Source organism: Apteryx rowi, unplaced genomic scaffold, assembly GCF_003343035.1.
Source record: "Apteryx rowi isolate R43461 unplaced genomic scaffold, aptRow1 scaffold_629, whole genome shotgun sequence".
Classification (NCBI taxonomy): domain Eukaryota; kingdom Metazoa; phylum Chordata; class Aves; order Apterygiformes; family Apterygidae; genus Apteryx; species Apteryx rowi.
The window spans coordinates 2983-17119 of record NW_020450904.1 but is presented as its reverse complement, the minus strand read 5'-3'; the positions used below and the strand labels follow the sequence as shown (position 1 = coordinate 17119).

General features: G+C 38.2%; 1 protein-coding gene across 1 annotated transcript in view; it reads right to left on the bottom strand.

Annotated features, from left to right (window-relative positions):
* The window catches only part of LOC112974826 (pinopsin-like), a 91015-nt gene extending 81117 nt beyond the window's left edge, over positions 1–9898 (bottom strand). The window contains exons 1-3 of the mRNA XM_026084189.1: positions 9814–9898; positions 8912–9027; positions 4089–4881 (exon numbers count right to left, since the gene is read on the bottom strand). Of these exons, the coding sequence (XP_025939974.1) occupies positions 4089–4425 (337 nt within the window). The 5' untranslated portion in view covers positions 4426–4881; positions 8912–9027; positions 9814–9898. The remainder of the gene's footprint in view (positions 1–4088; positions 4882–8911; positions 9028–9813) is intronic.
* Positions 9899–14137: the final 4239 nt, after the last annotated feature.

The window sequence follows — 14137 nt, the reverse complement described above, 5'->3', positions numbered from 1 at the left end:
ACTTTTTGTGTATATGGTCTCTATGGGAGTGTGTTACTAAGTAAATTATTTTCCCTAAATTAAAATCTAATGCTTAATCAGTTCACGCTATATTTAACAATTCATATTTCAGCCTGCTTTCAAAGTTTACTCAGAGTTCAGCTCGGAAAATGTGTCCTGCACATGTGTCCCTTCACATGTTTGTTTAAATCTATAACCATGAGCCTGTCAAACCGTGGTTAAGTGGTGGGTAATGGGAGTGAATGTAGCAAATCCATCCATTTCCCCAACTCGGTGGCATGTGCAGTTTCCACTGCAGTGACCTACTTGGCAGAGCTGCAAACATGCACAAGCACCAGGATAAAATCATTTATGATGTGAACAGCCCACGTTGTTCCTCCTGCAGTTCCACTCCTAATGCACAGCAACTCTAACCTTTCTATAGCAAGCCCATGATATTAACAGTCTCCTTGAAATCCTCATTGCATGTTTATTGATCAGAATCCACACTTTCCATCAGTTTCTAAATCTTCTGCTTTCAGAGAATGGCTTGAAATCATGAAACAGACACTTTTAGAAACCAGCAAGTAAATAAACAGAACGCTTACACTTTTCTTTTTGCCATGATGCCCATGGTAACCCCCCAGTGCTGGTTCTCAGTTCATGACTCCCAGGTGTCTGGTGTAGGCAATGCAGTGCCCTGGACTGCCCTGTAAAGGACTTACACCTTGATTCCACCCTAAGTGACAGCAAAGTATATTGTACTGCCAATTTTCCTGGGAGAAGAATGAGCTCTGCTTTCCAGATCACCTCCCAGGGAAACAGTTGTGTAATTTTAAGAAACATAAGACACTTCAGGCAAAAAGACTAATCTATTGCCATGCATTTAAATTTGAAACAAATCTCAGTTTCCTACTTTCACTGGCTCAGGTTTCATCCAGGCCGGGGACCTGTTGGAGAACACTTTCACTCTCAATTTGACCTTAAACAGGAAGAAGGAAGGGGCTTTCAGAGTATCACAAAATAAAGTGGGAAGGAACAAAATAATCACTAAAAATTCAGTCCTTCTCAGTCTTTTAAAAGATTTAAAGAGGATTTTAAAATGTTTTAACACTTTGAAATTGACTTAGACGTGTTTTACACCTCATCAAATACTCACCAGGTCATCAAGTTTAGTATTCCACTTCAAATTTATCTATGGTGTAGTACTATACTACAGTTGTACAGTAGTTATACTTCAGTATCCACTAGTTATAGTGCAGTTAAAAAAAAAAAAAAAGTATGTATCCACTTGGTATAAGAGAGTGCAATTCCACTGAAGTTAATGAAATTACTTTGTTTAACAGCAGCTGAAATCCTGGTCCTATATTGACGTCTGTCCTAGTAGGATATACACCTTGTCCACGAGGGGGAAAAAAAAAAAAAAAGCAACAGATAAGAATTTAAAAGGTTTATTCTTAAAAAGCTTGATGTTAAACTTCAGTTCTTCTTAATTATCTTTCCTACCACACCCCCTCTCTCTTCCGCACCCCTAACATTAGAACAGTTCGTCTTGGCCTTGACAGGCCAAAACCAGAGATGAGGCATAAACGAGTGTAAGCCAATTTTCATTAAATGGAAAATGTGCAATGTTTTTTTGGAAGAATAGCTAAAGGATTGCATGAAAGTGTATGTAAAAGAAACAAATTTCTCCTCCTAATCTATACAGTTTTGCTATTTATGTTTTCTTACATGTTTCTTTTATATTGCTCAGTGTATGACGCTTACAGCACACACTGGATGCAAAAACAAACAAACAAAAAGTTTATATACTTTATTATATACCTTACTGCACACCTGCATTAGCTCTTTTTTTAAGCACATTTTGGAATACATAAATTCAAAAAAAAAAAAAAGATCAGCAGTATTCATCTGCAGATACAAGCTGTCTGTAAGATGCATAAATGTTAAGCAATCTCCTACTATTATTTGCTTTTACTTATGTTATCTTCTAGTGTATAGTGTGTGTTTTTTTAATTATAACTCTGCAACAGAACTCCTTCAGTATGCCCTTTATAAGCACTGGAAAAAGAAAAATATTGTGAGCACTGCATGCCTTCCAGAAAGGAATTCTAAAAGAATTTTTTTTTAACACTGTCATGAAAAGTTTTCATGTGCACAGTTCAAAAATAATCTGCATTCTGGCTGCCTCAGCCACCCAAGATCCCCTGCTGGCATTAGTATAACAACTCAGAGGAGTAGAAGTCACCTCACTGGATGTGTTCCAATTAAATTCATCATCTTGCTCCTTAGCATTCTGTTTTTTAAGTTTTCATTTACTTGCTTGTTCTTTGAAGATCTAACCAATTTTAAGAATTATAACAGAAACTCTCACATGAACACAGGTATCACTACAGCATAGAAATCTGCTCTCCTGACATCCATCTGATTTATACAGTAGATTTGGCTCCAAAGAATTATTCGATAAGCAAGTTCATCCATGAGAAAAACTTATTCATTCATTATTTTAATTCCACTGGAACTGAGGTGGTAACAAACAGGTATTCTGACAGAAGCAAATAGGCTCTAAGAGCATTTTTGACACACTTCTTCTAATCCTTTGAATACATACTTTTTTCTCCTCCCTTCAAACGTTACCTTCCCATCCCACCCCTAAATAATAAAAAAGAGAATAAATCAAAGGATGAGGAAAATACAGTCCTAATTCTTTCCTCCCCAAGAAGACTAGTGACTAAAATATTCAGCTCTCAATTCTTCCCATAGTTATGAAGACAGGGATAACAGAGGGCTTGGGGAATACAGGCAAAACCCCCTGTGACTCTTCTGCAAACATTTTCCTCCAAGTTATTGAGAGAAAGCTGTATGCCAAAACCCCAAACAACTCAAGGAACAGGAGTCTATTTCAGTAACCTAATGACTCACAAAAGTGGAAGTGACAGAGGGAATGAGAAGACTTCCCATTCTGACCTGCACAAATTAAAACAAAAACAAAATAAAAAAAAATAAAAAAGCCAAGGTATTCTTGATATCAGGGTGTATTTTTGGATCTTTAAGGTCTGTGTTTTTGTATTACAAAACACTGCTAACTCCTGAGAGCTCACTTCCAGCACAGCAGCAATTTCCCAGTGGAAGCTGACAATCTTAAATAACTGTCATTACTGGAGCATGAGCTTGAGGAAGAGAAGGGTACCAGTGAGCACACCACTGCACAGAGAGAGACCTTAAAATTCAGGTAAAAAATGCAGGTTTGGAGACACAGTGCCTGTGTTAGATGCACAGCAGCTCCAGGCTGGGATGAGACGCAGGAATGTGCCTGGCCCTGCCCTCGCAGCCTGGACCACCTTGGAGGGATGAAGGTTGCCCTCTGACTGTGCTTTTTAGTTCTGTCTTGTTTTTCTAATAATAATCTTCAGTTAGAAAGATTCATATCTAACACAGCAAACCAGTTGCAGGAAAAGTTCTGACTGGATAGGAAAAAAAAAGTCAAGATATTATTTTGTTGTGGCTTTGATACACATGTTGAAGATTTCTGACGAATCTATTTCTATGACTTCATTTGTTATTGACTCTGCAAGCATCTAATTTTAAAATAAAGATTTTGCTTGGGGGAGAACAGAAAGTATCAAAAGATGAAAACTGTCATTATTTGGAACAAGAGGGATTTCATATCACAGATTGATAGATAATTACAGATGGTAAATGGAATACTTTCAGGAGGCTTGGTTTGTTATAGAGGCAGCACTGAAGGGATTGTAGCTGCCTGTTGACAGAGATTTTGCTGAAAAAGAGGGAAGCGCTGTATTTGTTCATATAGCTAGTCAAAGTCCTCCTTCCAGAGGCTTGCTTCTTTTTGGATGCCACTTTTTGCTCTTAAAAATAAGTCATTTCAAAAATGGGATATGTTAGGGAGTGTTTATCAGCTCTGGACTATTCCTTTGTAAAGTCTTTGGGTAAAATGTTTTTAACCATGTATTTCACTTGGGTCTTACCATAAGACAGGCAAGCAAACCATCCTTCTATTTACCACAGAGCAGTAGTCAGCTACCTGCCTGAGTTCAAGCACTAGCATTAAAAAGAATAGTGTAAGAGAAGTGTCGGTGAAAGCTTACCAAAGCACGAGTTGACAAAGCCATACCACCTACAGCCGTGTTCCCCTCCAATCCATTTGCCATGGATGTTAGACACAAAACTGAGGGTCGTGCCGGAGATGCACACTAACATGTCACCGACACTGATGTTCAGGAGGAGCATGTTGACCGGGTTATGAAGGGTTTTAAATTTGCAGAAGAGGATGAGGACAGCCAAGTTATTCAAGAAACCAAAAAACAAGATAAATCCCAGAAATACAGTCACTACTGTGTGCCCGTTTCGTGAGAGTCCAGTCCTTGGCTCAGCAGGGTCTGTAGGTGCACCAAAGCTCATATTGTATGTCCAAGTGCGGTTCATTTCTGAATATGAAACAAGTAGAAGAAGACAGAGAAGTCAGATGCCCTACTCTGAAGTCCTCTAGCAGTTTCACAGAAGTGTCCCTCCATTACAATTCAAATCATCTCATGAACAATCCTTGTGATCTTCATTCATCTGAGGTAGTTCTTTGATGTTAATGCAGACATGAAATACTGTATTGTAACACATGAATGTTTTACTACACTGTCTATTCAGTGGTCAATTTTGCACAGATCTCCAAGGCAGCAAAATCAAGCAGAGAACAATCACCTCAAATTCAGCTTTGCTATTTAAATCTAGTATTATGTTAGATGATCTTTTTGGAGGCTTAAAACAGAAGATGTCTTAAAAAGGTGCTTGAACATGGTCTCTTCCTTCAGAGCAAAGCGCCACCAGCAGTTGGCTACCAGTCAGTTCCAGCATCACCCATTGTTTCTTCTGACAATGGGGGTCTTTCTGACAAAAGAGAAGAAAATACATGGTAAAAACAAAACAACTCTTTCCATATTAAGACCAAACTAGGCACATTATTTAATTACAGCTACCCCCTCATTGAATTTTAACAACTGTATCTCAGTCTTTTTAGTTTTCACTCTGATTTTCAACAGAAAAATCAGTCTGTTAAAGTTTCCTTGGATATTCTAAATAGTTTTTCCCTGGCTTACAGTTTAGCCTGGATAAGGCTGTTTACACCTTTTTAGTCAAGTTCCTCAGGTGAGAAAAGGCATGGTAAGACATGTCTTTTGCAACAGCTTCAGAGGAAGCTTTTTCTGCCTTTAGTTAACCCGCACCTAGTGAAGCTTTAGTCTTGGTTAGGGCTTAATTGAAATGCCCCCCAAAACCCCAAAATTTAGGAGCAGGACCAGTTATTTCTTCACCCAGAAAGAATAATTTCAAGTGCAGCTACTGAAACTTTCATGTGCTTACAAAAGGTTGGCAGAGCCATGATATCAATTTCACTTCTCCCACATTTGCCAGTGGACAGATGTTCTCCTTCACTATCTATAAAACAGCCAAGTTCCCAAAGCTTCACCTATCTTTCCTACCAGAGACATGAATTTGGATATCCATATGCAATGAATACAATGTGCATGTATTTTGTGAAGCAATAGCAAAGTGCTTAGATTTTTAACTGCTTAGCCAGTCTTCTCCACAGCTGCAGACAAATTCTGCACAGACATTTTTTTTTAAATGGAGGTAGATATATATAAGAATTTCCATTTTTCAGTGCATGATATCCACAGTCTTCTGAATTAAAAAACATGAAAACTTCTTTTTCAGGAGTCACGCACTCCTTAGAATGACACACATTTCAAAAAGAATGACACACATTTCAAATATCTTCTCTATTACTCCTAACTACTGCTTTTTGGAAACTGTCTTGTAGAAAAGATGCATTAACCAAATGGAAAGATGAAAGAGTCCATCAGAGTCTACTGAAGGTTGTTTCCCCCCCCCCCCCTTTTATCATACCTTTGTGTACCACACCTTTTTATCTTTATAACAAGTATTTCTTCTATTTCCTTACTTTCACAAAGTCACTGTACTAAATATACCTCATCAATGCAGTGATTTTGAACTCTAATATACACAACCTGTCTTAAATTTGTCCTGTGATGAATAAATTATGTACACTTTACAGGAGACCTTATACTCTTTGGTCATTTACAGTCTGAAAAGCTGATGCTTTTGACTTTTCCCTCCCATTTAGGAAAGACAGAGTCATCTGGATTGGTAAGGTTTCTCAAATGTTCTGGAAGAACATTTAAAATCCTCATCCTACCATTCTTTTTAAATATCTTCTTTCCAGTTCTGGTTGCAGGTTATGGAAAGAAACTGACTGGGACTCACTGAGAATAAACTCTAAATTTACTTATACTGTGCTTAAAAGAACAGAATGAAAGTTTAGTGGAACAAAACACAAATGTGAGAAAAATGATCAAAAGTATGACGCTGAGTGCTTCTCAGACACTAACTGCATGATTGAAAAGGCAAACAGCTGCAATATTTTTGGAGGAAAAAAGCATTGTGGCATTGGGCTGAAGCAGAGATTCAGAAGAAATAATTCACAGGAAAAAGAGAATGTACAGTAAAAACAAACAGAACAAGGAATCATTTGTGCATGTTTTTATAATTCTGCTTATACCTAAGCTTCTAACAAACTAATCTATTATTTTTCCATTATTTTCAAGACAATTTTGTTTAATCTGTTCACATATCACTGTTTTTTGAAGATGGCAACCAAGGTCAGTCCTATCTGCTCCTCTTAAAAGCATATTGCAGAATTTGGATTCAAAATTTGCAGGGACTTAAGTCTGATTTACAAACAGATTAATTCAGTTACAGATGTAATTTTTCCAGGCTGAACTGGTTACACCTAAATAACGTGCAGCAAAGATTACTGTATATGAGCATAAATGTTTCTATGTGGGAATTAACTTCACCAGAATAACCACAGGCAGAGGGTTTGAACTATATGAGTATAACATTATTGTTAAGGCACCATGACCTTGGAGTTAGACAAAGCTGAAGGTTTTAATTCCTTTAGGAAATATGACTAACTTTATATATGTATCACTACTAAACTCAACATAAAAATAATAAAATATGAATCTTTTATAGACAGTTAAATAAATATTGGATTCTTATAAACATATATTAAGAGCTTATATTTATGTGTTTGTAAAGGATGTGTTCGCTAGGTGGGATTCAGCTGACTGAAATTTAGCAATCTAACATGAGGTGTGCAGGCAAAACTGACTGTGGAGATCATTTCTTCAGTGCCTGCAGGACAGGCACTTTGGCCTGTGAGGCATCTGACTTCTGCATCCCGCACGATGAATTCTGCCCCAGTGCACATGCGAATGATGCCTCAATGCTTAGGCAAAAGGAGCAGCCCCTGGTAATTAAGTGTAAGATACATTTTTAAAAGTTACTACTTAAACTGTGAAGGTCAAGCCACGCTGCCAATCGAAATTAAACGAGGATAAAATGGACACACTAAGATTGCTATGAAAAGTTTTGCAAGAACTTTAACAAGAGATGGGGATTTTACAAAGGAAAGTCTGAAGAACTGCACTGTGTAGAGATTAAGTCTCATATTAGAAGAGCATGTATAAAGTTCTTTGGATAAAGTACAAACCAAATTCAGACTTCAAAAAAAAAAAATCTTCTAAACTTCCATGCAAACTCTTTGAAAGAACTGGTCTAATTCTAACTTAATATTAGCATTAAACTGAATAATACACATTATTACTGAAGAAGACATGAAGACAGGCTTGTGTGCGTGAAGACTCATTTTTTTTTCCCCTCCTACAAACACATACTTTGGTTTAATAGAGATTGCTTTGCTCCGATAACCCTGTCTTGCTAGTGACACTCTGCACTCCCCAATCTCCATGCTCTAACAGGACATACCGAGCACTCCCAATTTCTAGCAAACTCATGACGTGCTAGACAGAACTCTACCTAATTCTGACAATTCTACTTCTCAATAAATTTGTTTTAAAAAAAAAACTTTATCCATCCAATTTAATCCTACAGTTGCAATAAGGTAAACAAATAAGCGAACAGCCAGTTTGTCTCCTCGTATGAGCTTGAGTCTATGTGAGAATAAAAACATACAAAACATGGTGAAAAGGGGCCAAAAGTTCATTTAATGTCATCAGTTATTAAAAGCCTCATCTGTTAACAAAGATTCTGACATTTGTAATCTAAAGACAGCATCATTGCTTGCTTTTTTTCTCCGAAGCTGTCTGTCAGAAAAAAGATGTTACATTAGCTTCTGGAAATAAAGACACTAATACTGAGAGTGTAAGGCTTGTTTTTGTATTGCCACCACACATTAGTAAGTTCGAGCAATATTTTGCAGCAATGAATCTGTTTTTTTTTTCCWTCTCATTTTGCCTCCAAATAAGCCTCAACTTATTGAATGAATTTGCTTTAAGGTTTTAGGGGTGGGGTATTTCAAAATGAATTCAGTCTTTATTTCTAATTGGCAATTCTTAACCATCTTCCCTTGCAAAGTTGTGCAAAATGACAAAAAAAAAAAAAGCTTAATTCACTTTAAATAGATGATAAAATTCCAGAAAATACATTCAAACATCAAAAGCATTTCGCTAAAAAATAAAAATAAAAAAAAATCACATTATTCTCTTGTGATACAGAGGAGCTAAAGAACAAAACTTATATTTACATATGCACACAGCCTTATTCAGCCTGTTGTTAGAGTCCATACTAAAATCAAATTTTGAAATAGTGATTTTCATTCACTTATTCATATTATGATTTCAAAATCAATCCCAGCTGGAATTTTATGAAAAGAGAATCAATTATTTGATCTGATGCCAGAATTTGTGGAGTGCAGTATTTAGTTTAATTTGTGGAGGGAATAATACTGTATTTTAAGTTTCATACACTAAACCTTGTCTTCCAGGTGACAAACAAAATTAGTATAATTAAAAGTATCCACAACCAGAGGACTCACCTGAAGTAATCCTTCTTGCAAACAAAAATAAAAGAAGGGGGACTGTGTGGGACTTCACAACACAGAAGACAAAATTCCCATCTGTTCTTGACTATTTTTTTCATGCCTGAGTAACACTAGAAGATATCAAAAGATCCAGAAACAAGTCATTAGAAGTAATCTACAAAAGAGAGAAGGGCCTTTGGTCCAGATGTTTAGATATCTCCCAGCTCCCAAAGCCTGCTGTCTGTGGGAGCACCTCTTGCACACAGTCTTACAGACTTACTTTTAGGAATTCACATTGATAAAAAAGGCTAAGATGAAAACAAAAACAACATAACTACAGAACACGCTATGAAGCCCACCACCTTTGAAAGCTATACTATTTACTCAAGAGAAATCTTTAACTGCGTAGTAAAGCAGTGTAAGAAGACCCCAAACCATTTCTTTTGAAATAAAAGCTACTTGTGTTTAGTATTTTAAAAGTTAAACAAATCCTCCAATGTGTGAAGAGGAACTTGCAGCACAGACAAGTTTCATTCCAACAGTAAATGAGACAGACCCATTCCAGTACTGAGCTGAAGCAATGAGAAAAGTCTCTTTAAAGACTTAACTGAGATCCCTGCTGGTCTGCAACAGAGTGAATAGAGAAAACCTTCTCTCAACACCCCAAACCGACCCAAGCTTTTAAATCCTGTCACAAGCCAAAGCACAAGTCTCTTCAACCAAAACAAGTAAGAAGAAACAGCACTGGCCACATCCCCCTTTATGATTTTGCCTGACCTTCACAAACTTTTTACACTTTTTTTTTTAAGAAAAACTAGAAGCAATACAGAAAACGGCAAGAAATATCCACCTGCATCCATTACCCAGAAGCTGGGGGAAGGGGGGAACAACCAAAGGAATAAAACCCCCAAACCCACCTGGGTGTCCCTGCGGCAGAGGCATGCTCAGCGGCAGCTCCGCCCGGGGGAGGCTCCCAGGCGGGCTGCGAAGACATGCGATTTTGGGAAGAAGGGGGGAAAACAAATAAATACAAAATAAAAATTAAAAAAGGCTGCAGCCCGCCCCCCGCCCCGCCCCGCGGCGGGGCGGCGCTGCAGCCCGGGCCTCCCCCCTCTCCCGGCCGGGGTTAGCGGCCGCGTCGGGGCCCCCGCGTTTTGGCGAGCCCCCGGGGCGCCTCCCCTGCGGCACCGCGCTCGCTGCTCACACCGCCCGCCGGCGCTGCCGGGGCATCCTCAGGCCTTGGGCGCTTCTGCACAGACAGGTCGGGCTACACACGTTTTGCACTCATAATTGTTATGAAAGAATGGTTTTTTTCCTCTTTTTTTTTTAAGTAAACAGATATAAATACCTATTCCGCAGTAGATTAGTAATGCGATTTTAAAAACCCTCAAAGACGTAACAGACATTTCTTGTGTGTAGACATCTTTTGGTTGCTTTCTCAGTATTTTCCATGTGTATCTTCCGGTCTTTAGCATTCACAGCTCGAACAAAAACTAACGTCATTGTGTGCTGAAATCTGTGTTTTCAGTAATACATCTATCACAAAAAAATAGCATGTGGCTTGAAAACTATGTAATACTGTATCTTTCTGTTACTACTACTATCTGCTACTACTGTTTTATACTTCTACTGCTGTGTTCTTTCTACAGGAGAAAAAAAAATGGGGGGAATGAATCTCTGGACAAATACACTAGAGTAAAAATATTCTGGAGCATGCCCTGCTCTGCAGAACATCTTTTAGCTCTGTTTCTTGCTGAGCTTCTGAAAAGTCTTTTAGATTTGCAGACCACATTTAAAGCCTGTAAAGTGATCATCGTGGTCCCGTTTTTCCACCTTGGTTAGATTTAACCTTTTACCTAATCACACTTGTCAGCTTTTCAAGTTCTCTACCTTAAAGATGGGCAAGCTGATGCATTTATTACAGGAAAAACAGCCCAGTAAAAATTATGCTATGGAGTCTCTTTCCTAGGGGAAGCCTAAACTGAGACCCCCTAGGTATTATTTGTTGTACAAATAACAAATAATATTTTGTTCCAAAACTCAGCTTAAGTAAAACTATTTCATGAAATAAACCAAGAATTATCCGATGAAATAAATCACGAATGCACCTATTAGCACTACCCTCAGAAAATATACATCACAGTTTTACTGATTAGACCTTCAGTGTACACTAACTTTCTCCCAGGAAAAAAACAAAAAAACCTCTGCTGATGTCACACTCAGAGAGAGAGCAGGAGTGTACCTCCTTTAGAGATGGCTAACTAAAAATTAAAAATCTAAAAGATCAAGGCCACTTATAAAAGGCATACCTCCAAAGTTCTCCATTATGGTTTCTAGTTGCAAAATGACACAAAGCTATCAAATTCACATACTGTAATGCTTTTTAAAACTTCATGAAAACGTGCTTCTACAGGTGTTAAACTATACTTCAGTACTGGATACATCTTCAGGTGAAAGCAGTTACAAAAGATAGAGGGGTTAAAACATGGTTTGGAGATCCTTTTTCTTCTATGAACTTTGAGGTACCTTCAAGTACTTTTAAGAAAAGTGAAATTTTCAAAAAGCGGTCTGTACCAGCAAAAATCTTTGTCAACACAATTTTGGGCCATTTCCTTCCTTGATTCATTACTGTGAATCTCCCTTTGTTTCACAGTTTATACTTCAGAGCAGTCTGGCGGCATCACTAGTTGCAAGTCCGTGCCGGGGAAGAGCAGACAGGCTGCCATATTGCGGATGGTCCCTTTGGGTTTGCAGTTCTGAGGCTCTGCTGGTGCTTCAGAAACTCTGCTGAGACCTTTGACTTAAACTACTTGTTTTGTTTGACAAAAATTAAAAGGTTGCCAGGGGAGTGCCAGTAGCTCTTATGAATCTCCTGCTTATCTCCTGCTTCCAAAAAATGTTGTGAGTTTTAGTAAAGGCTCTGCTATCATACAGAAGAAGGGACAGTAAATGAATCATGCAGGGAGCAATACTGGGAACACCTGCTCTACTGTCCTCAAATGAAGCATGCAAATAGCTACATCTGTACCATTTTTCATAGCAACGCCCAAGAACTCACCAACACAGCTCCCTTGCTACAGCAGCCGGAGGTGCGTAGCAAGGTGAACTGTGTGTCCACCAATATGTAAGCCAAGTGGACAGACAGGGAACTAGGATTCATCTGTGAAGTTGATAGTGTATCAATATGATGCTCATATCTTGCATTCAAAAGTTGCCCTTAAATTTGAGAAACCATAAGAGATCTGTAAGTTACTTTCTTATGTTCTCATGGGTGGGAACTGCTTTTACTATCCTCAGTTACAATCACTGTAACTTTCCCATTGCTCTATGACAAAGTCCAGATTAGTCCAAGATGTTTTGCTCTGCATTTTGTTCCTCAGTCTACCCTTCCTCAAGATCAGCCCAGAACTAGGAGTAACATTTGTTCTGAAGCTCTCTCTCTCTCAAAAAAAGAAACAAACGAAAAATCCTGTTTCCTGATCCTTTCCCCAGATTCACTAAAAAGCCTTCAAATTTACTTCAGTCATCATCATTTTATTGGCTTAACTCACAATGATAGAGTGGTGACATTTGTGCATATTGTGCATATTGTGACACATGATGCATATCCAGAGACAATGAAACTGAAAAGTCATGGCACATTATTCTACTGTGGAAACGTAGCTTTGTCAGGTAGTTGTTTTGATGTCAGTAGAATCATTTTATTTTGCATGACAGTGATAAAACAAGGGAAACTATAAGAATCTCTTCCCTTCTGCCTGTCCGCAGCTGCAAACATTTATGCTTCTTAAAATCCTTACTGTAAAGGTATTTACCAGGAAATACTTGAAATCAAATAAAAATATTCTTGGATGTATCACCATATCTCATAGACTATAGCTTCAAACCCAAATAGTCGATTCCTTACAAAAAAATGGCAGCAGATGACAAATGTATTGGCCTCAATTCCATATTTAGATGTTTTGGATGGCACAGATTTCACGGTTTGTGACTTTGGAGAGAGAACAGCTGATGGTAGTCCAAGACTGAAATTGCTCATAATCTCGTTATTCTGCACAAAGCATATGAAGATAAGACTCTGAGAGCAACTACTAAAATTTAGGGCTAGATGCAATAATGTAATCATTCTAGTTTTGGAATAAGAGATAATAGTATATTGCATCACAAAAAAAAACTATCAGAAGATTTTGAAATGCCTTCTGAACAGTGTAGAGCAAGAGTATTTCTCGTAAGTCAACACAGAGTTTTGTAGTCAAATGCAATTTTCTTTATCTAGAAATAATCACTGGGTTCAGTTACCCATACAGAGGTATCTAATGCCTTTTGAGACATCCCYGAGTATCCCATTCAACCCTCTCCTGCCAGTCTAGAGGAGTATGGGTCTCCCAAAGATGGTGTGTTGTATTTGCCAGCCCTGTACTGGCAAATGCGCCAGATACTCCATTGCATCTCAAATGACACTAGATACCTGTGGGTAGTCAACTGAATCAAGCCCTTTGTGTCTCCGACAGAACTGATAGCTGTGAAAAATTTAGGCAGGTCTTACAAACTGTTGTAAAAAGAATACGTCTATCAACTATTGTGTGACTGTTACAGTGATCCAAGCAAGATAATGATCTACAAAATTGTCTAATAAAAGATATTATCTGTATTTGAGACAAGGGCTTGTGTACATAAAGCTTGTCTAATTTTCCAGCTATACTGTCTGTCTTACCTGTCCTTAGACTATCGCACCAATAGCAACACGTCCATTCAGTGAAACAGGTCTTTTAGTTTGTGTCTCACTTCTAGGGTGACTTTGCTTAGGCTTCTGAGAGGCTCTGAARTGCTTACAAGAAGTTCTTTCACATTTTTGCACTTCATTTGAATGTCTAAGTCACAACCTGATGGTGTTTAATTTAGCTGCGGATTCTAAAGATACTTCTAAGTTGTGAGACAGAGAAGCATTTCCCAGGGTCTGGATGCAGACTGCAGATCCCAGCTGAATCCTAACTCCACAGTGTGTGAAGACTACATGTGGTCACTTCCCTTCTTCCATTGCTAACCAGTCTCAGTGATCTCCCCATTTGGGTGACTGAGGGGTACTGCAACTTCAGGGACTCTATGTAGCATGTCTGAGAGGCAAACTTAGCAGGACTAGAATTTTTCTCATTTCAGTAGCTTTCCTTTTGAGCGATGTAGAAGGTTTAAAATATTCTTTCTGTAGCTTTACACTTTCTTACACACTTATTTTGGATTATT